The sequence below is a fragment of the Lynx rufus genome, unplaced genomic scaffold (assembly GCF_022079265.1).
Source record: "Lynx rufus isolate CCGP_SWC_20201006 ecotype Redwood Valley unplaced genomic scaffold, mLynRuf1.p SCAF_2, whole genome shotgun sequence".
NCBI lineage: Eukaryota > Metazoa > Chordata > Mammalia > Carnivora > Felidae > Lynx > Lynx rufus.
The window spans coordinates 400,177-423,297 of NW_025814834.1; the positions used below are offsets into that span (position 1 = coordinate 400,177).

The window sequence follows — 23,121 nt, forward strand, 5'->3', positions numbered from 1 at the left end:
GGTTATGAGTTCGAATCCCACCTTGCGTGTAGAGATTACTGAACAATAGATATCTTAATGTTTATTTTTGAGAGAGAGAGAGAGAGAGAGAGAGAGAGAGCGAGCAAGCATGTGTGCAAGAGAGTGGGGGAGGGGCAGAGAGAGAGGGAGAAACTGAAGCAGGATCCAGGCTCCAAGCTGTCAGCACAGAGCCCGATGCAGGGCTCCAACCCAGGACCCGAACCATGAGATGATGAATTGAGCCAAAGTTGGATGCTTAACCAACTGAGCCACCCAGGCGCCCCCTAAATATCTGACAGAAAGAAAAGAAAAAGATCATGAGAGCCAAGAGACAGCTGAGCTCAGGGATGGCGGCACTCTGTTGGAAAGAACCCAGGTTTAGTCCTGTGTCAAGCACATCACCTGATTTCTCTTTAACTGGCTTTCACGAATTTTTAAAGCAGCCACCTTGAGACACACCCCTAAGACGCACAAACACGCACACACGTGCAAGCTCATGAACACGTGAGCATAGGCGCCCTCCCACGCGGCTCTCAAAGTGACTGCTCATAGACCTGCACCATTCCATCACCTGACACACATGCCTGTGTCCACACTCGCCGGGCCCGGTGGGGAGCCTCAACCCTTTCCTGAGGTACCCGTCCCTCAGAGCCCGAGACCCCCACACACCCTGCCTTGTTCTCATGTCCTCTGGCGGAGCCCCTTTCTCACTCCTCCCTTCAAGGCCAGTCTTCAGGAGGCTGTCCTGGGCCCTGCTCTCCCATCTGTGTCTACCCTCTCTTCCCCGGGTGACCTGCACAGCTTGATGTGCCCTACGTGTTGACAACACTCTGCCCGCATCCCAGACCCATCCACCTGCTGGCACCGATGCCTTGGTGGGACCCTTGACCCTGTAGTGCCCCACGCCAACTCCAGGAACAAATCCCAAACAGGCGATCATCTCCCTGGGGACTGGCGCTGGGAGATGACCCTTTGTTCCTCTGCCCCAGTGTGCTGAACCCTGACACTGAGAGGTGCCCCCAACCGTGCACCGAGAGGGGGCTGGGGCCTTTGCTTGGTCTCACCATGACAGTGGAGTCACACAGCCTCCTGTGAGCAGCGGGCACTATTACTCGCCCCACCAGCCAAGCCAGAAATTCAGGTGCAACTGCGGGCACCATGCTGGGTCTCCTGGACCCTCCCAGGCTGCTGCCTTCGCCTGGCACTCCCCCTTCACCAACCCTACGTGGCCAATTCCTTAGAGATGCCTGCTGGCCCAAGCAGCCCGGCCACTCACCCTTCTCACCCTGGCCGCTCTGTCTGCCCTCAGCTTGCACACCAGAGTGCACAACAATATACTCGTGTATCCAGTGCCCGTCCCGATGCCAGGCACACAAGAGGAGCTCCCCAAGTGCCGTGAGTGGCCAAATGCATGAGAAGCACACAGTCTTGCCGGGGTAAGGTCCTCCAGGTGAGCATCTTGGTCCACCTTCTCAAGGGCAAGGCTTCTCTCCTGTCCACTCTCCTTTTGGGGAGTTCAATATCACAGCTAACTCCCCCCAGGCCCTCGGCCCTGGCCCTCCCTCCTGCACCTCTCTTCACCTGAAAGGACGTACCAGCGTCAAGTCAGTCAAAGAGCAGGCCCGCCAGCCCTACCCCACCTCACAGGAGGGCCGCCTGCTGCTCGGCGGGCTACCACACGCTTCTCACCATTAAGAGTGTCATGCATGTGGTGGGACCCCATGGCTGCCCCTGACGCTCTGCCCTCTGGTCACTCTTACCAGGGCCCTGACGTCCCTTCCGGCCTTTCTAAAGCAGTGAGACTGTGCCCTCCCAGGGAGCGGACGGCGGTCACTTTAGTCAGCCTTGCAGAAGCCTTAGTGGTGGCTCCTGTTACTTAAATACACTATTTCATCATTATAGTGTAGGGACAGGGTGCCAGCGGCTGACTCTGACAGACTCACGTGTGCTTCCGGTGGAATTCTAGAATCTTCTCAAGAGAACGCTCCTGACTGGGTAGGTACTCATTCACTTTAAGGTGCTCTCGATCCAGGGTTTCATCATAATCTCCTATTTCAGCTGAAGTGAGAGAACAACAGTCAGTAATTCTAATTCTCAAATAAAGAAAAATACAAGCATTTGTACATGCAAATGCATGAATTAAAAGAAAAAAATTATCCTAAATCTGTAATAAAAGAATATATAAATATTTTTATTTTATGAACAAGATTTTGTATTTTACTTTCCCACACATCTTAAGCTACTAAAGGCAAATATAAAGGCAGGTAAAGAAGTTTTTTCCTGAGTTTTGAAGAACAAAGATGCTGGTGAGTGACCCCAGGGAGGCTGACACTCAGTCGCCAGTTTATCCTGAGTTTTCTGTGTTTTAAACCTCGCTTTATTTGTCTGTAGTCTCAAGACTGTTGTGACCAGGAATATGTATCTTGTTTGTTTCAGGACAATGTAGTTGAAATCATTTTTTCCTTCAGGGCCTCTCAAATTCTTGAGGAACAATGTCTCTTTCTAATTTCATGAAGCTTGAGAGGCCACTAATGTTTCAAGAATTGTAGTTAAAGCCCAATAATCTTAAACAATATACATCTTTTTTGTTTTGAGACCATCTCAAGTTCACAGAAACGTCGCTTGCACTGTGCCACACTTGAGGGTGTGCTGTGTCCACATAAGACACGGCCGCCCATGAGCAGGGCACAGCCCCCGAGCAGGCGGGCCCCGGGTCTGCTGCGGGATCCGAGCCTCAGACCCCACCATGCTGTCAGCAGCTGCTCTGTCACGTCTCCTACAGCCAGACGTCCTGGCTCAGAGTCACGCTGCAGCGGGTGGCCCTGTCTCTGCAGGTTCCCGCAGTGGACGCAGCGCATGTCCAAGGGCAGGGCGACGGCTCGACAGGTTATCACACCACATTGGCACCGGAAAGCCAGCTGTCTCTCTGAGAAGACCTCAAACCCAATAAAAAACAACGACGTCACTTTGAAAACTTATATCAACAAGTGACAGCAAGGCCCCTAGTGAGGAAATTTGCTATTTGTGCAAGGTGTGTGTGGGGGAGGGGAGGGGACCTGGCAAACCACAAATTAACCCCCGTACTTAGCCGTTCCTATGATCCCCCACACTTTCTACATTCTACTTTCTGTGCTCAAATTTCAGAAACATCACTTCTGTGTCAGGGGCTCTAGTCCAGAAGCAGCATTTCCTTCGTCCTACCCTGTCGGGGGGGGCTTTGTAAAGCCCCAGCAAGACACACACCCGTTTTTCGGAACCTCTTCCTACAATATAAATTTTCCCGCTCTTCTGAGCTACCTCTTGCTGTGTGACATACTGAGAAATGTGTTCTTTTCCCTCAGGGTTTGATGACTGACTTATCACCAGAGGGGCTGTGACGGTCACCCCAGGGAGGTCTCTTTCCAGGGGTGCCGAGGGTCAGGGCTGCCACTTGGCTCCCAGACGCAAGACATTTATGGGGAAAATGCGGGAAGACACAAAGGAGAGACGTTCGGAAAGGATTCGTGTGGCTGCAGCTCTTGGCCTGGAGCCTTCCTTTCTTGGTGGAGGCTGTCTGCCTCAAGGACTTCCACTCTGTAGATGTTAATCTTCAGCTTATTGGAGAAAATACTCAAATCAAAGGCCTGTTCTTTCATCACATTCGTTAACTGTGCAGGTACATCAGGTGCTGGCGGTCCTGAGGGCCGTGCACCTAGGACACCGTATGCGCCTCCGCCCGCGGCTGGGGACACTAACACTGCAGAAGGTGGGATGCCAGAAGGGCCGCCGTGGTGTCCGCACAGGGCAGACGCTCCTCCAGGAGGTCTCTCTTAAGTTGCAAGGCAAACAAGTACCTAGAAGGGAGTTCAAACAGCACAAATGTCAGCTCCGAAGGCTCTAGAGCAGACCCCCCGCATCTCCGTCGCAGGCCAGCACCCGTAAACAGCGGTGACCAGGGACACCAGAGCAGACAGTGACAAAGAGGCGAAGTCGCAGGCGGCAGCTCCGTGGGCAGAGTCACCGCACACACGAGAGCACTCAGATGCTCGCCTCCCGGACCCTACCGCACCTTCAAGGGCAAGCTCACAAGTTCAGGTCACTTCTGTCACACACACACAACTGCACTTAATTACTCTGTTGTGAAAGAATCAGCAACATCCAATTCAGATAGAGCTTAAAATGTGGCTATGGAAGTTTGAGACAGATCGATGATATTCAGCCTTGGCTAGGATCTGAGAAACAGGCACACCTGAATGTAGCTAGAGAAGGCAGTATTAATATGCTCATATGCACATCTATTCCACCGACAAATAATCACTGAGCTTGTACCACGTTCCAGGTACTATTTCTGGAGCTGGAGCTACGATGGACAAGACAAACTCTCTCTGCCCTTGCTGCCATTTATACCTGAGCGAGCTGTTAAAATTTACTGTATTCTCTTAAATTTTAAATGTGGCTACCCTTTAACTTAGCAATTTCACTTTCATGAAACTTTTCAGGAGAGAGATTTTCTAGAGCTTACAAAGATGTGTGGGCAAGGCTGTTTGTTTGCAGCCATATAGCAGAGAAAAATTGGAAATGATCTAAGTATGCACTAATATAAGAATAATATAGTAAAGCAGATACAGGCACATGCACTATACGTACAAAGACGGACACGTGGATAACAAGACAAGACCAAACAAGCCATCCAACCCACAGTTCTGGGCGCATAGTGTGATACTGCTTTGTAAATTACCATTTCTTTAAAGACCTGGCTCCATTTATACATTTGCTGTGAATTCGTCTGGAAGACACTCCTCAAGTGTAACTACTTCTGGGGACAGCGCGGTGGGCAGGGAGTGAAGGGGAACATTTGCTTTTTATTCCATGTAGCTGTATTCTGAAGATTTTCTTCTTTTATAATAAACTACTTTTTTTTTTTTTTAATAAATAAAAGAAGCACCTTCTGCATAAAGTTGGCTTGGACCCAGTTAGGTAACACCTTCCGTTACCTGTTATTCCCTCAAAGAGGACTTTTTTGGGAAACGCCAGGTACTTAATATGCTAAGAAGATGAGCTCTGTATTCACTCATAACAACATTTTTTGCTGCCCTTGGGGTTGTTTCCTTACCCACAAAGTGAGCGGCTGGGCTAATGGGATCTCTACATCTCCCTGCAGCTGACAACCTGGGATTCTGTGATGTTACAGAGTTCTGTAAGAACCTTCTAAAGAGAGATTCATAAGATGCCCATGATGCAGGTATAAATACATTTTTTTGCTCAGAAAGGCTGGTACCACCACAATGATATCACAGTTCTCTTTTATCTTATATCTGATCTTGGGTTTTGAATTGGTACATAAAACACAAGGAAAATAAATTCCATAATCTGTGGCCAGATGAAGCAACTGTAAACATTTTCTTCAAATCATTTCTACGAAGAATCAATCTCGAATTCGAGAGAGTGATAACAAAAGAAATCACCTAAAATACTTCTGCTCATATATTCATAAGGACTCTCAAACTCAACACTTCTCCCACTTGAGAGTATTTTGGGCATACGGGCTAGGCTCCTGACAACTTTATGCACATGCGTAAATCTGTGTCAGCAGGAGGCTATCAGGTCAACAGCACACTAACATGTGTTAGTCCCCCCACCTTTGTCCCCAGTTTGCACCATAAACACTCTTCCAAGCTCTGCTGGCATTTGTGTTTGTGCAAGAGTTAAATGCTTCTTTTAATACTAGACACTGACCGCACCTTTTATGTGTATACTGTTCACCTTTTAGGTGAATGAAGATGTATTCATTCATTCTTTTTTTTTTTTTTTTTTTCATTCATTCTTTGACTAGAGCCTGAGCACTTGATGAGCCAGGCGCTGCTGGAGATACAGGTGAATTCTAGATCCCGCTGACAGCAGCTGTGGCTTAGTAGGGGCTCTTTACCTTGTATATTCTTCCTGCAACTGACCCGGATCAGGTGGGAAAAATTTGACTGCTAGACGAAGCAATGCGTTCTTTGGCCCTATGAAAAGAAACATTTTAAACTTCACAAATATTAGGTCAATCCCACTATTTTTTGAGATCTTTGTACACTTTAGTGAAAGAAAAATGTCACCATCGCTCACTATACTGAACCAGAACAATATGACTGCTGTAAAGAAAAAGCACAAGGTATTATTAGCTCATCTGAGTATCTTAGCTTTACTGAAATTTTATAGTAACACACCCATGTAATTTTCACCAAAAAGGAAAGAGGAGCTGTTTTGCTAAATGTGATGATGCCCCACACGGCCTGACGTCACCAGTGACTGATGAAGCTACTGGTGCATGCCCTTCTCTCCCATTCGGGACTAAAAACGTTGCAGGTGAATCTGGACCCCTAGAAAGGACCCTGTGCGTTACAAAATTATTAAGAGGCATCACTATGTGCCTCAATTTAACAAATTTAATAGAGACTAACAAAAATAATGTTTAAAATTACAAAATAGTATGAACTATTTTATTAAAAATGTAAACTGTGTGTCAACTATACTCAGAAAAAAAAATCACAAAAAATAAAATTTTAAAAATTGTTTAAAAAAAAATGGGGGTGCCTGAGTGGCTCAGTCGGTTGAGCATCTAACTCTTGATTTTGGCTTGGGTCACGACCACAGGGTCATGGGATCGAGCCCTGTGTTGGGCTCTGTGTGGAGCATGGAGCCTGCTTAAGATTCTCTCCTTCTCTCTCTACCCCTCTCCCCAGTCATGCATGTTCTCTCTAGAAAAAAAAATTGTTAAAAAAAATTACAAATGCTAATTGGACCTCAATGTCTTTTCATAACTCAGAGAGAAACTGCCTTCTTATTTTTTTGTTTAAATTCAAATTAGTTAACATACAGTGTAGTATTGGTTTCCAGAGTAGAACCCAGTGATTCATCACTTACATATGACACCCAGTGCTCATCACAAGTGCCCTCCTTAATACCCGTCCCCCACCCACTTCCCTCCATCAGCCCTCAGTTTGTTCTCTGTCATTAAGAGTCTCTTGTGTTTGGTTCCCCTCTCTCCTTTGCCCTCCCATATGTTCATCTGTTTTGTTTCTTAAATTCCACATATGAATGAAATCGTACGATATTTGTCTTTGCATATTGGTCCAAAATTAAAGTGCTATCAAAGAACATATCCTGTTACTGCCACATCTGAGAATGAAGTGAGTTAAATTACTGCCCACCCCCAGCTAACATAGGATAAGACTAAGTAGTGAAATGACTTTCAAGTTCAAGTACTGTTGTCGATCACCTTGCTGCTATCCAGTGACAATGAACATCTGAACATACCTTCAATTTGAACAGTCAAGAACAAAAGCATCTAAAATGAACAGAATTTTTAAGGACTTTAAAAAAAGGACTTACTCCGTATTTGCCTAGTGATGGGCTTCATAGGTTCGAGCCAAATCTAAAGAGAATTTAAGAAAAGAGATCAGATGTGTTCAATGATTTCTCTATTTAATAAGTATGTTACAAAATACAGAACTGTTTATAATTAGGAGAGATATTTAAGGCGGGCCTATTTTGGTTCTCCGCTCACACACCAGTCTAATGCTGATAAAACACCTGGGAGTGGGGTGTCTGGGTGGCTCAGTCAGCTGAATGTCTGACTTCAGCCTGGGTCATGATCTCACGGTCTGTGAGTTCGAGCCCTGTGTTGGGCTCTGTGCTGACAGCTCAGAGCCTGGAATCTGCTTTGGATTCTGTGTCTCCAACTCTCTCTGCCCCTCTCCTGCTAATTCTCTCTCTCTCTCTCTCTCTCTCAAAAATAAATAAATATTAAAAAAAAAAAAAGACACCTGGGAGAGGTATAGGAGCACCTGGTTCGAGAAGTGTGGCAGGAGGCCAAGATGCCACACTGTATGGGACCCCACCACGAGGCCACAGCACGCTGCTGTTGCTATGCACAGAACAGGTACCAATAATTATTTTTGGGGGGGGCATCTGTTAAGGCCAAACAACTATGTGGTGCATGCTGCACTTGTAAACAACAATGGCAAGAGCACCACTACACGAAGGGGTGGATGGAACTCTAACGTTGACATACTTATTGAACGAACAGGTTGATTTGGGGTTTTAAAACAGTTCCACCTGTAAATATTAAAGCTCCACACTTTTTAAGGCTCATCTATCAAGTAACAAAAAGGATAAACAATTTAGTAGCACAGTTTGCTAAAAACGATCACCAAACAGATGTACTAGAGGGAGTTTCTGGATCTCCTTGGCACACGTACTGGCAGGGAGAACAAATTCAGGGAGGATGGGAACTCAGCCTAGCTAACAGGCACGTGTACTCCGTATTTCCACGGGACAGCCCTAGTAACAGCCCTGTGATCAGGTTCCGTGCTCCCATTGCTGCCACAGGTCCTCCAAGGCTTGCCATGGCCACGTGCATCGCCAGCACCCACCACGTACCCACAGCCCGTCTGCAAGAGTGAGGCAAGAGCACGTACCCAGTAGGCCCGGGGGTGCTGAAACTCCAGCCCGAAGTAGTCACACTCCGTCAGGTTCAGGCGCCTCCACACCTGAGTCAGCAGCGTCTGGCCATCGCGCTTAGGCTGTGAGAGGCAGGGAGGGGAGCACAGGAGAATGAGGTGCCTTCCAACAACCCGGGTTCATGAAACAGCGTGGCAAGATGTGGCTTCCGCACGTAAAATCCATCCTCCTAACTCCTTGCTTCACTCTGCCTTCTTCTAAGGCTCTTAGTGCTCAGAAACGGACACCAAAGTGAAGCCAGACAACCCCTTCACTCTTACCTTCTCAGGTGCATCTTTAGCTATTTTTCTTGGCAACATTAGATGACAGAACCCATTCTTAGCCTCACTGAACACTTTATCAACTTGGTATTTACTACAGAGGTGGGTCTCATACTCCATGTTTGCCTGAGACCCCAGTGAATGCTTGATTATTTGGTAATAACATTAGCGAGGAGACCTCGCACTGCTCAGACTAGAGGTGGGACGATCGGCCCTCCATTCAGAAGAAACGTGAAGTTAGCTCCCTGGTCTGCACTGGCCACAAAAATAAACTCCTATGGACTAAAGAACAGAACAAAGCAGGAAAATATTTCTCCAGTTTTGGGGTTAAGTAAAGTGTTCCTAAGTACCACACAAAGACAGACTCGATTAATTAAAGGTGAAAAACTTCTGAACAGAGAAACAGCAAACAAAGTTACCATCCAGAATCATACTAAAACAAGTGATTTCTCTCTCACATTGCTCTCATGAATTGGGTAAAGAAATACAAATGGCTTTTAGGCACATAGAAACGTACTCAAGCCCTCTAATAATGAAATAAAACAGTGAGACACCACTTCTTGTCCATCTCAGAGGGCTGGGAGCATGGGGTAGTGCGGCTGGGGGAAGGCAGCCATGTCCGCGCACTACTGGGAGAACTCCAGTTCGTCCCATCCTCCGGGAGAATCTGAAAACACCTCCAAAACTTAAAGTGTACACATACACCTTTGCTCCAGCAATTCCCCTTCTAGAACTTTCTCCTACAGATATTCTCACACAACTGCACAGAGCTAAAGATGCAAGGACAAACCCAACAGAGAACTGATGACACGAACAACGGTACCTCCGTTGTCACAGCCCTTAGGACTCTGTACCAGCGTGGAATGAAGTCCAAGACTACAGTTCAGTCATGAAGAAAAAAGGGTTCCCTTCCTATCCAGTGTACGTGACAGAAGCCCACTTCATAAAATGTGCATGCTGCATTTACCTTAACTGAAGCAAGTCTGGAAGGCTCCATCCTGAGAGGAAATCACCATTCTGGACTGAATGGGGGTGGGGGACAGGGACCAGGGCCTTCACTTTTACCTTATTTTCTAACTTCTGCGATGTCTCAGTTTTCATCAGCGGGCATGTCATTTTCGCACTGCAAAGATAACATCTGCAGGGGGAGGAGAGGCAAACCTCCATGGCTCCCCAGGATGGTAGTTTCCGTGAGTTTAAACACTGGACTTTCTTACTGTGTGCCCAAGAAGTGGCTGTGCTCCTAATGTGAGCACTCTTTTCTCTTTTTTTTTTTTTTAATTTTTTTTTAACGTTTTATTTATTTTTGAGACAGGGAGAGACAGAGCATGAACGGGGGAGGGTGAGAGAGAGAGGGAGACACAGAATCTGAAACAGGCTCCAGGTTCCGAGCAGTCAGCACAGAGCCCGACGCGGGGCTTGAACTCACAGACAGTGAGATCGTGACCTGAGCCGAAGTCGGACGCTTAACTGACTGAGCCACCCAGGTGCCCCTCTTTTCTCTTTTTTTAAGTTTATTTTGAGAGAAAGAGAAAGAGAAAGAGAGCGCAAGTGGGGGAGGGGCCGAGAGAGAGGGGGAGAGAGAATCCTAAGCAGGCTCTGTGCAGAGCCTGACGCAGGGGCTCAAACTCACGAACTGTGGGATCATGACGTGAGCCGAAATCAAGAGTCAGCAGCTGAACCGCCTGAGCCCCACAGACGCCTGTAAAGCGAGCATTCTTATGGGAAGACGGAAATAGCTGCCCTCTGTGGTGACAAAGCGGCATGCAGCGAGTCACAGCCGCAAAGGGATGCAGACAACGCCATCCGTAGAGGAGGGAAGAGCAAATGTTCTGGACGAAGTACCATAAGATCACGTCCGACAAGGATCACGGTGAGGGCTCGCGTGCCGGCCGTGCTGTTGGGAGAACGCACCCACGACAGGCTCTGCAGCCTGACGTGCGGCCCAATCCCCTCAGTGGTGAGCTGGTCAGAAATCATGGGGTCTGCTGTAACTCCTCTCACACTCAGCACTCTTCCCCAGGAAGCTCTCCCACAGCTGTGTCCCCTCCGCAGGACTGCAGGGCTGTTGCGGGGTGGGGGGCTCCACAGGAGGACGAGGAAGGCCCCAAAGGTGTGTGCGCATGGGCCCCACAAGGCCTGGCCTTGCCCATTCGGGGGCGACTTGGACACCTGGCTGCTCCCTCACAGGGAGACCCCCTCTCCCTCTGGCGGCCACGAGCAGACCCTTGAGAACCTGGTGAGTTAGTTGCCTCATGGGGAAGGTCCCCTTAATTGCGTTTGGCTCCACATAACCGCCACATCACTTGGCGCTTCTCTCCAGCACGGTGCTTAGGGCACTGTCGTTCCCACATTTACTTGTTTGGGTGCATTCCTACTACTACAGGGTCAGAGACTGCATCATCCATCTTGAATCTCGAGGCCCAGCAATGTGGCAGATGCGCCACCGACAGGCCCAGAACGTCCACAACTGCTCTGCTGCTCCAGTCCTCCCCTCTCCCTTCTCAACTGCCTGGTCACCCCACGCGGTAAGGGGCGATGGTGGGATTAACAGCCCCATCCAAGCTCTCCACCCACGGGCAGTGAAGCCCTGGCTTGTCCCAGGAGGCCTGCCGAACCGAGGGATGCCAACATGTATCAAGTGTGCAGACACACAGGCACACATCCATGATGCACCAGCGTCCAAATCCAGAACAGGGTTTTTAAATCTGGGCATAGGGGCGCCTGGGTGGCGCAGTCGGTTGGGCGTCCGACTTCAGCCAGGTCACGATCTCGCGGTCCGGGAGTTCGAGCCCCGCGTCAGGCTCTGGGCTGATGGCTCAGAGCCTGGAGCCTGTTTCCCTCTGTGTCTCCCTCTCTCTCTGCCCCTCCCCCATTCATGCTCTGTCTCTCTCTGTCCCAAAAATAAATAAACGTTGAAAAAATAAATTAAAAAAAAAAAATAAATCTGGGCATAAAACTACACTTCATTACACAGGTTTCTGTGCTAATGTACACGCATATACATACATATGTATGGACACACACATGGATACACATATATCCATACACACATATGCATACGTGTATATATATGTGTGTTTAACTCCTGTATTGGAGTAAATTTTACCAAAGTAAAAAAGCTTTCGCAAGTCAACTATCCTATGTTCAGCAAAAAAATAATAAGTAATAATTTTAATGTTGGGACACCTGGGGGTGGCTCAGTCGGTTAAACGTCCAACTTCAGCTCAGGTCATGATCTCAGGTCCGTGAGTTCAAGCCCTGCGTCAGGCTCTGTGCTGACAGCTCAGAGCCTGGAGCCTGCTTTGCATTCTACGTCTCCCTCTCTCTATGCCTCTCCCCTGCGCTCTTTTTTTTTTTTTTTTTTTTTTTTTTTTTTTTGCAGGGGCCATATGTCATCTCTTTTTTGGTATTTTTCTTTTTTTTTATTTAAAAAAAATTTTTTTTTTCAACGTTTATTTATTTTTGGGACAGAGAGAGACAGAGCATGAACGGGGGAGGGGCAGAGAGAGAGGGAGACACAGAATCGGAAACAGGCTCCAGGCTCTGAGCCATCAGCCCAGAGCCCGACGCGGGGCTCGAACTCACGGACCGCGAGATCGTGACCTGGCTGAAGTCGGACGCTTAACCGACTGCGCCACCCAGGCGCCCCATCTTTTTTGGTATTTTTCTAGTTTCCTTTACTTTTGCAATTGAAGTATAATTAACATATAGTGTCATTATATTATTCTCAGCTGTACAATGTAAGGATTCAACAATTCCATACATTTCTGAGTAATCATCAAGATAAATGTACTCTTTTTTAAAAATGTTTATTTTATTTTTATTTTTTATTTTATTTTTTTTAAAGTTTATTTATTTTTGAGACAGAGAGAGACAGAGCATGAACGGGGGAGGGTCAGAGAGAGAGGGAGACACAGAATCTGAAACAGGCTCCAGGCTCTGAGCAGTCAGCACAGAGCCTGACGCGGGGATCGAACTCACGGACCGCGAGATCGTGACCTGAGCCCAAGTCGGATGCTTAAACCCGACTGAGCCACCCAGGTGCCCCTAAATGTTTATTTTATTTTTCAGAGAGAGAGAGTGGCAGAGCATGAGCAGGGGAGGGGCAGAGAGAGAGGGAAACACAGAATTTGAAGCAGGCTCCAGGCTCTGAGCTATCAGCACAGACCTTGACATGGGGCTCAAACTTACGGACCTGAGATCATGACCTGAGCCGAAATCGAGTCAGCTGCCACCCAGGTGCCCATAGAACAGGAAGAAAGTGATTCTTGAACAAGAGGAAGAGGCCACTCTCAGCAGTACACTAAATAGTTACTATGTGACACTGACATCAAAACAGAAAGAAATGAGACGTAAAAAATCAGAAAGGAAGCAAAACGATCATTATTTGTAGAAACGATAATTCACTTGGAAAACCTGAGAACATCAACCAGAAAACTATCATGAAGAGATGGAACTGAGTCAGGTGATGGGGGAAAAATACCATACATGCGTCTAAGCTGCGTTCCCCTATACACAATTAGCCACCATCCTCAGGACAGAAAGGAAGGAATCAACCACATTTGTAACAATCACGAAAGAGCTGAAGTATTTTGGAGTAAGCTTAACAAAAGAAAGCTTCATGGAGAAAATTTAAAACCACTGCGATGAGACAGAAAGGGGGACACAGAAGGAGCGTGGAGAGGTGCAGGGCACACGGACGCCTCCAAAGGGGCGTCATTGCTCACTGAAGTAAGCCACGGATTCCACATGGTCCTAATAAAAAGAGCAAAAGGATTCTTTGATGGACCTGATAGACTAATTCTACAGCTGGTATTTTTTTTTTTTTTTAAGTGCAAGCATGCCAATGAAAAAGAAAAATAGGGGAGGACTAGCCTTAGCAGACATTCAAACCACAGTAATTAAAATGTTTGGTACTGGTACATGTCTACACAAACTAAATAGAACAGATTAGGAGGTGAAGAAATATACCCAGATATATAAGGTATTGGAGTGTCTGATAAAAGTGATGTTTCAAGTCAATCAGTGGGAGGAAAGCAGATTACTCAATAAAAACTACTTAGTATCCATCTGGAAAAAATAAGGTGTACCCTTACCTCACGTAATAATTTCAAGATGAGTAAAATACCTAAACACAAAAACATGCACCCATCAAGGTCCTGGCAATGAGACCGTTTTGTTTCATACTCTGGGTGGAGAGAAGGCCATGGTCAGGACACTCCAGAAGCTAAGAGCTGTAAGAGGGGCTTGAGAAATTGGGACATCAAACAAGAAACGTCTGCACGAGATGAAACTGCTGTGGAGGCCAGCTCCTTTGGGGGAGCATGTGACTCCATGCTGGGCAGAGAGCTTACTTAAAAAATACAATCAGGGAAAGGGGAAAGGCGAAAGGGGAAAGGAGAAAGGAAAAAGGAAAGGAAAACAAAACGAAACTACTATAAAGCCAAAAACACTCAGGGAGAAAACATTATAGCTCACATCACAAGGTGTTAATTTTTAAGGCACCTGGGTGGCTCAGTTGGTTGGGTGTCTGACTTCGGCTAAAGTCATGATATCACAGTTGGTGGGTTCAAGCCCAGCATCAGGCTCTGTGCTGATAGCTCGGAGCCTGGAGCCTGCTTCGGATTCTGTGTCTCCCTCTCTCTGCTCCTCCCCGACTTTTCTATCTCTCTCAAAAATAAATAAGCATTAAAGAAAAAAAAAGAAATTGATAAAGCAGATTAAAAAACAATATAAATACCAAAGCCTGGAAAGTGAAGACAACTTTAGAGAAGAGGAAAGTTGGAGGACTTACATTGCCAGATATCAAGACTTATTCTGGGGCACCTCGGTGGCAGAGTCAGTCAGGTGTCTGATTTCTGCTCAGGTCATGATCTCGCAGTTTGTGGCTTATGGGATTGAGCCCTGTGTTGGCCTCTGTGCTGACAGCATGGAGCCTGCTTGGGAGTCTCTCTCTCACCCCTGCTGCTCGCTCGCGCTCTCTCTCTCCCCTGCTGCTCTCTCTCTCCCCATCTCAAAACAAATAAAAACTTAAAAAAAAAAAAGACTTATTCTAAAGCAGCAGTAATTAAGATAGTATGCTATTGGTGCAAAAACCGACCTGTGGAGTGTGCAAGAGCCCAGAGAGAGACCCCTATACACACACTCACTTAACTTAAAGAAAAGACACTAGTGTAATTCAGTGTAGGAAGGGTGGTTTTTTCAACAACTGGAGCCAAGGGAAGTGAATGACCATATGGGAAAAAAGATGAACATCGACTCCTACCTCACACCATACACAAATATTAATTCAACATGAATCACGGAGAGGCAAAGCAATAAAGCTTGGTGTGAGCATCATCTGCTCCTAAAAATCCAGAAATGCACCATCAGGTGGACTACAGGACCCATGCCCACTGCATATTCCCGAAGTAGCAAAGGAAACCAGACTCTCTCTGAACTACATAAGGGTCTAGGCTCTACAGACACTGAAAACACTGGCATCATGGACAGATACTCACAATGGAAGAAAAATGGTCTTCACAACCCATTTCCCACTGAGGCAAGCAACCACCCAAATTAGAACTGTGTTTCAAACACTAGACTGGAGAAGAAACAGCATTAAAAATGTAACATACAAAATATAGATTAAAAACCAAAAATTCTGTTTGGTGTTCCCATCTTCCAGTTGGCCACAGTATTCAAGTTCTTCTCCAAGCTTAGACATAAAGCATATTGTTAGAAATTTGCATAGACAAAAGTACCATTAAAGATTTTGTCTGGATGGAAATGGGCTACAAAATCTCAGCTCACAAAGTACTTCTTTATTCTTTGTCTTAAGCACTGTGGGAAAATTCTGGAAAAAGCTTGATTTAGTCCTTCAACTTGTTTCACATGCCCATTTACAGTTCATTTGCCAAATTATAACTCCTCCATCTATCTATCCAGATGCCTACTCCTATTATACAACTCATATCTCTACTGTTTCATTACTTAAAAAATTTTCTTGTCTAATAATTACATCAATGTCAAATTTCCTTTTATAATATTATGTTGTACAATGAATATAATCTTGAGTGCTCACAGGAAACTGTAGCTACATTCATTCTAGATTCTTTGAAAGGTCACCAACATTTTTGATAGGCATTTCATTCCCACTCTGGCACACTTTCAAGTCTTAGGTTCTCACATCTCCCTAAAATGCTGTGCACCAGAGAACTCCTCCAAACTGCATGGAAAGCCACAAGGACCTGTGTTAAATCTGAGCGCTGAAAGATGGAACTGCCACTTCTGCTTATCAGAGAGGGGATCCTATGTCCTGGAAGGAGAAATGTATCCCCACGCATTCAGTGTTCTTAGACTGAGGAGATCACCTTGCATGTAAATTATCTCTACCATAAGACATGGACATAACGCGAGAGCCTACTTATCAATGGATCCACTGCTACCTTAGCTCTTTCCACAATGGTTTCTCTTGAATTACTCAAGGAAACAGGACAACTTAAAATTACCAAATTTGAACCTGTTAACACGGGTGAGCCAGGTATCCATTTACTGTTATTTTCTCCAAATCTACCCTTCTTTGCCTTGCTTTGTGACACGGGGGCAGGTCCCTGTAGATATTTCTCTTTTACAAGCTGCCTTGTCAGGAAAGGGTGCCAGGGATACTATGAGAAGAAGGAGTTTCTCTCCCTGTTTCTGGGGCTTTGGGATTTTGTGCTGCTATGGCCAGTCCATAGCTTCCCTGTCCACTGTGTGCAGGAGACCCCATGGCTGTGCCCTCCTGGGTCTCCCCTCTTCTACTCCAGTCCTGCCAGGGGGCAGTTTCCTGCCTGCCAGCCTGTTCCCGTGGCACCTTAGCAAATATCTCCACCAACTGTAGGTCTGAACCTTGACCCTAGAGAAGGAGACCTCTTCCAAGTTTGTGTTGGCCGCTCTTTACTGCATTTCCGGTTCTGTATTCTTCAGCATTCTCTCCTCCCCTTAGTAGTTAATCCTTATACTACTTAATAATCACTCCTATTACATTTCCCAGTTCAAATTACTGGCATATATATATATGTGTGTATATATATATATATATATATATATATATATATATATTTACTTATCGAGGGGGGAGGGGCAGCGAGAGAGGGAGGGAGAATCCCAAGCAGGCTCCTTGCTGTCAGTGCAGAGCCCGATGCGGGGCTCCAGCTCACGAACTGTGAGATCATCACCTGAGCCGAGATCAAGAGTCAGACGCTTAGCTGACCGAACCACCCAGGCTTCCCTGATGTATTTTGTCTCCAAAAATGACAGTTGCCCGGTCGCAGGGCCGTGGGAGTGGCCAAGATCCTGGCTGGGACCCTGAATACGTCAACAGGGAGACCCTGGAAAATGCTGACAGTTGGCACATCTATCTGGAACTTGGAAGGAAGAGTTCTGTAACTGAGGAGAAAAATGTCGCATCTATAGCGGCCCTCCTGTAATCTGTCCAAGCTCAAGCTGTATGTCCTGGCGCACAGGCTTGGCAGGGCCAGGTGACGCTTACCAGCGCAAGAGTAATAACTACGGGGGGCTCGCGTGGGTGCCTGTTCTGCTTGTTCCCGATTCGTCAGGAAAAGAAAACACTGTGCCTTCAAGCGGCTCTCATAAATGAGGGAAGGTAGGTTTCTGCCTGAGAATACACAGTCAGTAACAAGCTTCATAACAGAGGAACTGGTGGAGTGCACAGAGGGGCTGAGACGTGAACACAGAAGGGGATAGATGTAAAAGACTCTGCCGTTGCGTGGAAGTCCCGTTAAAGTCTCCTCACGTCAGAGCCAGGGCGCCTCCAAAAGGATACATGCCAAGTGAATGAGGCCCGGTTTTGTGACACTCATGGTTTCCCCACCACATACGTGCACAGTAAGTTATAGACCAGCAGCCAAAGAAGCAACTTGCTATTTCTGGTAAGTTTTAGAAGTTGGGCAATCAACCTACTCTTCCCCGCCCCCCCTTCCCCCCCTAATTCCTTGTCTTTACCTTAGCATCAGGGAAAAAGCAAAGGAAAGGGAGAGCATCTTAGGTTGGCAGTAGATCTCTCAGAGCAGTCGGCCTCACAGGTAATTCCTTTCTTTTTTCCTCGTCAACAGAAGGGCTCTGGGCGGCTTGCCTGTTCTTACTTGTACTTGTGAAAACGCATACACAGAGAGGAAACCTGTCTGTCAGCGTGCCCTACCCACTCACCCAGCCAGGATCTTGACTACTCCCGTGGCCCTGCAACCAGGCAACTGTCATTTTCGGAAAGGAAGCTTGCCTGGGAAAAATCAACCTGTGGCCACTGCAAAGGCCAACGAAGCCAATAGGAGCAGTCTGGAGCCTCACTTGCAAAAACACATGGGTGACCAAGAATGAGCAGACACAGAGAAGGAAATTCCTGAAACAGAGGGATCAGCCTGAAAAGCAGAGGAACTGACCCCAGTGAACAGAAAGAGTGGGGTACACCAAAGAAACCGCAGTAAAAAAAATTAAGGTCCTCAAAAAGGCCAATGTAACAGGCCACTGCATTCATGAAATGAGGAGACTCTGGGGAAAAGAGAGGCAACTAATGACTTAGAGGGGACATGAAAAGAGCACTCCAGAAATTAAACCTCAACTCAGGAGGCCTGAATCACAGTATGAATCAAGTATGAATCTGAACCGATGGCATGAAAAACAGAGGCAAACTTCTGGAGATAGAGGTAAGGAGAGAAGAGTTTGGATTCAGAAATGTGTGTGAGAAGGATTTCAGGATGGAGATGGTAAAGGGTACAGGGGGTGTGGGTGGTGCTACAGACAATACCCGGTGGCTTGCCTCTTGAAGACCGTAGTCTGAGTTGTCATTTCCTCAATCTCTTGCTAGAATCGTTCAAAATCAAAAAAGAAAATAACAAACAAAAATGTAAACTCCATTTTCAGGAAAATTGCTAAACCCTGAATCAAAAACCTTAGGGGTATGGAAGAGAAACAAAAATAATATAAAAACAGGGAGGGGGACAAAACAGAAGTGACTCATAAATACGGAGAACAAACTGAGGGTTACTGGAGGGGTTGTGGGAGGGGGGATGGGCTATATGGGTAAGGGGCACTAAGGAATCTACTCCTGAAATCATTGTTGCACTACATGCTAACTAATTTGGATGTAAATTAAAAAAAAATTAAAAATAAAATTAAAAAAAAAAAACCCCAAAAACCTTAGGGGGAGGAGTGTCACTAGCCACAGAGCCAGAGGGTGCTGGCGTATAGGGGTGGCTCAAACTAGATGCCAGGAAGCAAATTTCAGGAGAAGCCTCAAAGAATACAGATCAACAGTGAAAGACAGAACCCGGGGAGTAAAACTTAAATCTGTCGTTTGCAGAAACGAGGGGCAAGAGGCATCAGGAGCAGAGCTGCACAGGAGCCAGAGCCAAACAAGAAGTTGTATGTGAGCTGCACAAGGGAGACACTGTGAGACCCACCCTCCCCTGCCCCACCCCCCACAACCACAGGCGAAGAAGAAGTAAAGGCAAAGCTAACTTACATACAAACCTCAGGTCACTGGATAAATTTCAAATTTCAGCTAGGCTATAACCAGCCACCCATACAAGACCTCCTGAAGATAGCCATCCACGAACAACTTATCTGCCCCAAAGATGAGAAGTCAAACTAAAATCATTGCAAATATTCAAAGATACTCAAGATAAAAGGAGAAAAGAAACAAAATACAAAACAAATGTAAGATGAACACTCAGGTGAAAAATGTTGCCTCTTAGCACATGCAGCTGTGACTGAAATTTGAACTGAAAAAGAAAAGTTCATAGAGCAACTGCCTCTGTAAATTAAGAGCAGAAAGAAGAGATACAAGAGCTCTAGAGAAGACAATAACATCTATCCTGAGAAAAAGGATCAGCTGGGTGACAGTTCCTCTGCACCTGTTTTCTACTTGTGTGACCTTGGGCAATATCTGAACTTGGGTCACTTGTCTTTTCATTATTGAGTTGTAAGTCATTTTAAACTATTTTTCAGATACAGAATTTATAAATATTTTCTTCATTCTTTTTACTTTCTCAATAGTATTATTTCTAGCACATTTTTTGTTTTGTTTTAATAAAGTCCAATTTATCCATTTTTCTCTTTTGTCATTTCTGGTTTTGGTACCATACCTAAGAAACCACTGTTTAACCTAAGGTCATGAAAATTTACTCCTAGGTTTTCCTCTAAGAGTTTTATAGTTTTAACTCAACAGTTAGGTCACTAATCCACTTCGAGTTGGTTTTCGTGTGTGGTGTTAGGTAGGGTTCAGCTTCATTCTCATCCATTTGTGGAAGACCATTTGTTCTCTGTTGAACTGGCTTAGCACTTTTTTTAGGGTATTTTCTTCAACTGACCATAAACATAAGGACTTACTTCTTGACTTTCAATTCTATTCCACTGATATCTATGTCTATCTTTACGTCAGTACCACTATGATTTGATTACTATAGCATTATAGTAAGTTTTGAAGTGTGAGTACTTTAACTTTATTCTTTTTCAAAATTATTTTTAGCTATTTTAGTTCCCTTGCATTTCCATATAAAATTTTATTTTAAATGTTTATTTATTTTGAGAGAGAGCAAGTGTGAGTGGGGAGGAGCAGAGAGAGAATCCCAAGCAGGCTCCATGCTGTGAGGGCAGAGCCAGATGTGGGACTCAATCCTGCGACTGTGAGATCATGACCCGAGCTGAAATCAAGAGTTGGACGCTCAACCGACTAAACTACCTAGGCACCCACCCCTAGGTAAAATTAAATATAAAATTTAAAAATCAGCTTGTTAATTTCTGCAAAAAAAGCCCACTGGGATTTTGATGGGGATCACATTAAATCTGTAGATCAACTGAGGAGTACTGCCATCTTAATAATGGTAAGTCTCCTTTTATTACTATTATTATTTTTAATGCTTATTTATTTTTGAGAGAGACAGAGTGTGAGCAGGGGAGGGGCAGAGAGAAGAGGGAGACACTGAATCTGAAGCAGGCTCCAGGCTCTGAGCTGTCCACACAGAGACCGACATGAGGCTCAAACTCACGAACCATGAGATCATGACTTCAGCTGAAGTTGACGCTTAACTGAGCCACCCAGGTACCCCATTAATGGTAAGTCTTCTGATACACGAACATGGGATGTCTTTTCTTAGCTATTCTTTAGTTTCTTGCAACAGTTTTACGTTGTTTTTTTTTTTTTTAAAGTTTATTTATTTTGGTATAGAGAGACAGACGAACTGGGGAGGGATTGAGGGGGCGGAGGCAGAGTATCTGAAGCAGGCTCTGTGCTGACACCAGAGACCCAAATGTGGGGCTTGAATTCATGAGCTGTGAGATCATGACTTGAGCTGAAGTTGGACGTTCAACCAACTGAGCCACCCAGGCGTCCTGCTTTACAGTTTTCAGTGCACAATTAAAAAAAAAAAAGTAATAGTTTCACCGGAGCTCATAATATCTGTGTTTGGAATTCTGTTTTATGGTCTCTCATGATCACTGGAATCTGGGCTGTCCTGAACATGGCATGATGAAGTGGAGTGATAACATGCAAAGCAAAATTCCTGGACTTCCACAGCTGAGCTCTAGGTTTCATTTTACTGTCTTTTGCTAGAAGCACCAGCAAAAGTTGCTAATGAGTATGTATTATATTTTGGCAAACACCATCCTAAAATGGAAATGAATAATATATGTTCACTTAGCCCAATCTTTGCCTTTAATCTTTAAGTATTTGTTGAAGAAAAAAAATCTCAGTGTCTTGACATTTGGTTCTAGTGTTTAAAATTTCTCTTTAAAAATCATGTTTTTCATAAATATAGAGTGAGATTTATTGGATTTGTTTTTAGTAGTATGTAGGGTTTTTTTTTCTAATTAATATAGGTTTCCAGAGAAAATATAAAATTTGGTTCTATCTCATATATCAGTACTTCTAGTAGAGAGGCCAAATGTAAATACAGATAGGAACAGTGATTCAATTATTTTAGGACTTTACATGTATTACCATGTTTAGTTTTTAGAAAAAACTGCAATGTGAAAACCAGTAAATAATTTTGCAGCTGGATTCAACATAAATACTCTACAACTGTAATTTAAGTTCTAAAACATAGGAAAATAGATGGACAATGTAAAGGAAGGATAATTAGACCCTATAAACAAATCAGTGGACTGTGTTTTGATTAGAATTTTGTTGGGCTCATGAATTTGTAATTATTTTGATAATTATACTGGGAGGGAGAAAAAGCCTCTCTGGGTTATTCTCTTTGGATTCTTCTTTCCTAAAAAGTTTTTTTTTTAATCTTTTTATTTTATTCTATTTTAGGGAGAGAGTGAGCGAGTTGGAGAGAGGGACAAAGGGAGAGAGAGAGAATCTTAAGCAGGCTCTATGCTGTGTGAAGCTGGACGTGGGGCTCAATCTCATGACCCTGGGATCATGACCTGAGCCAAAATCAAGTCAGATGCTCAACTGACCAAGACATCCAGACACTCCCTAAAAAGTTTAATTAAACACCTGGAACTAATGTAATATTGTGTGTCAAGCATACTTCAATTAAAAAAAAAAGCTTAATTCAAAATCTCCGGGTCACTAATTAGCTTTTTAAAACTCTCTTCTTATGGGTTATAACAGATTTCTTCTTTAAGAAATTAGTAGTTGATAACCAGAGAGTGTAGAAGTTTTGAGGTTCTCTTGTTAAATTTATTCCCAAGTATTTTTTTTTGATGTGTAAATTAAGGTGTTTTCTTAATTTTATTTTGGAATTGTTCATTACTATTATAAAGAAATACAAGTGATCTTTATACATTAAAATTTTTTTTTTAATGTTGTATTTTTTTGAGAGAGATGGAGACAGATTATGAGCAGGGACAGAGAGAGGAGACAGAGAATCTGAAGCAGGCTCCAGGCTCTGACTGGTCAGCACAGACCCTGACACGGGGCTTGAACTCATGAACCACGAGATCATGACCTGAGCCGAAGTCGGACGCTTAACCGACTGAGCCACCCAGGTGCCTCAAGATCTTTGTATATTGATCTTGTATCCTGAAACCCTGCTGAATCTGTTTATTAGTTCTAATAGTTTTTTGTTTGGGTTTTTTGAGGTAGATTCCTTAGGATTTTGCATATTATGACAATGTCATCTGTAAACAGAGATCGTTTCACTTCTTCCTTTCCAACCTGGATGCCTTTTTAAAAAATTTTCTTCTTCTTTTTCTATCTTCCCCAATTGTCCTGGCTAGAAATTCTAGTAGTAACTTTTTTTTTTTAAATTTTTTTTAACACTTTATTTATTTTTGAGACAGGGAGAGACAGAGCATGAACAGGGGAGGGTCAGAGAGAGGGAGACACAGAATCTGAAACAGGCTCCAGGCTCTGAGCTGGCAGCACAGAGCCCGACACGGGGCT

The 23,121-nt window shown here is 44.9% G+C and overlaps 1 protein-coding gene across 1 annotated transcript in view; it reads right to left on the minus strand.

Annotated features, from left to right (window-relative positions):
- FARP2 (FERM, ARH/RhoGEF and pleckstrin domain protein 2) overlaps positions 1-23,121 on the minus strand; it is a 108,790-nt gene that overhangs the window by 53,553 nt on the left and 32,116 nt on the right. Inside the window, exons 3-7 of the mRNA XM_047085476.1 lie at positions 8,442-8,546; positions 7,354-7,396; positions 5,906-5,984; positions 3,736-3,833; positions 1,944-2,058 (exon numbers count right to left, since the gene is read on the minus strand). Coding sequence (XP_046941432.1) covers positions 1,944-2,058; positions 3,736-3,833; positions 5,906-5,984; positions 7,354-7,396; positions 8,442-8,546 — 440 coding nt within the window. The remainder of the gene's footprint in view (positions 1-1,943; positions 2,059-3,735; positions 3,834-5,905; positions 5,985-7,353; positions 7,397-8,441; positions 8,547-23,121) is intronic.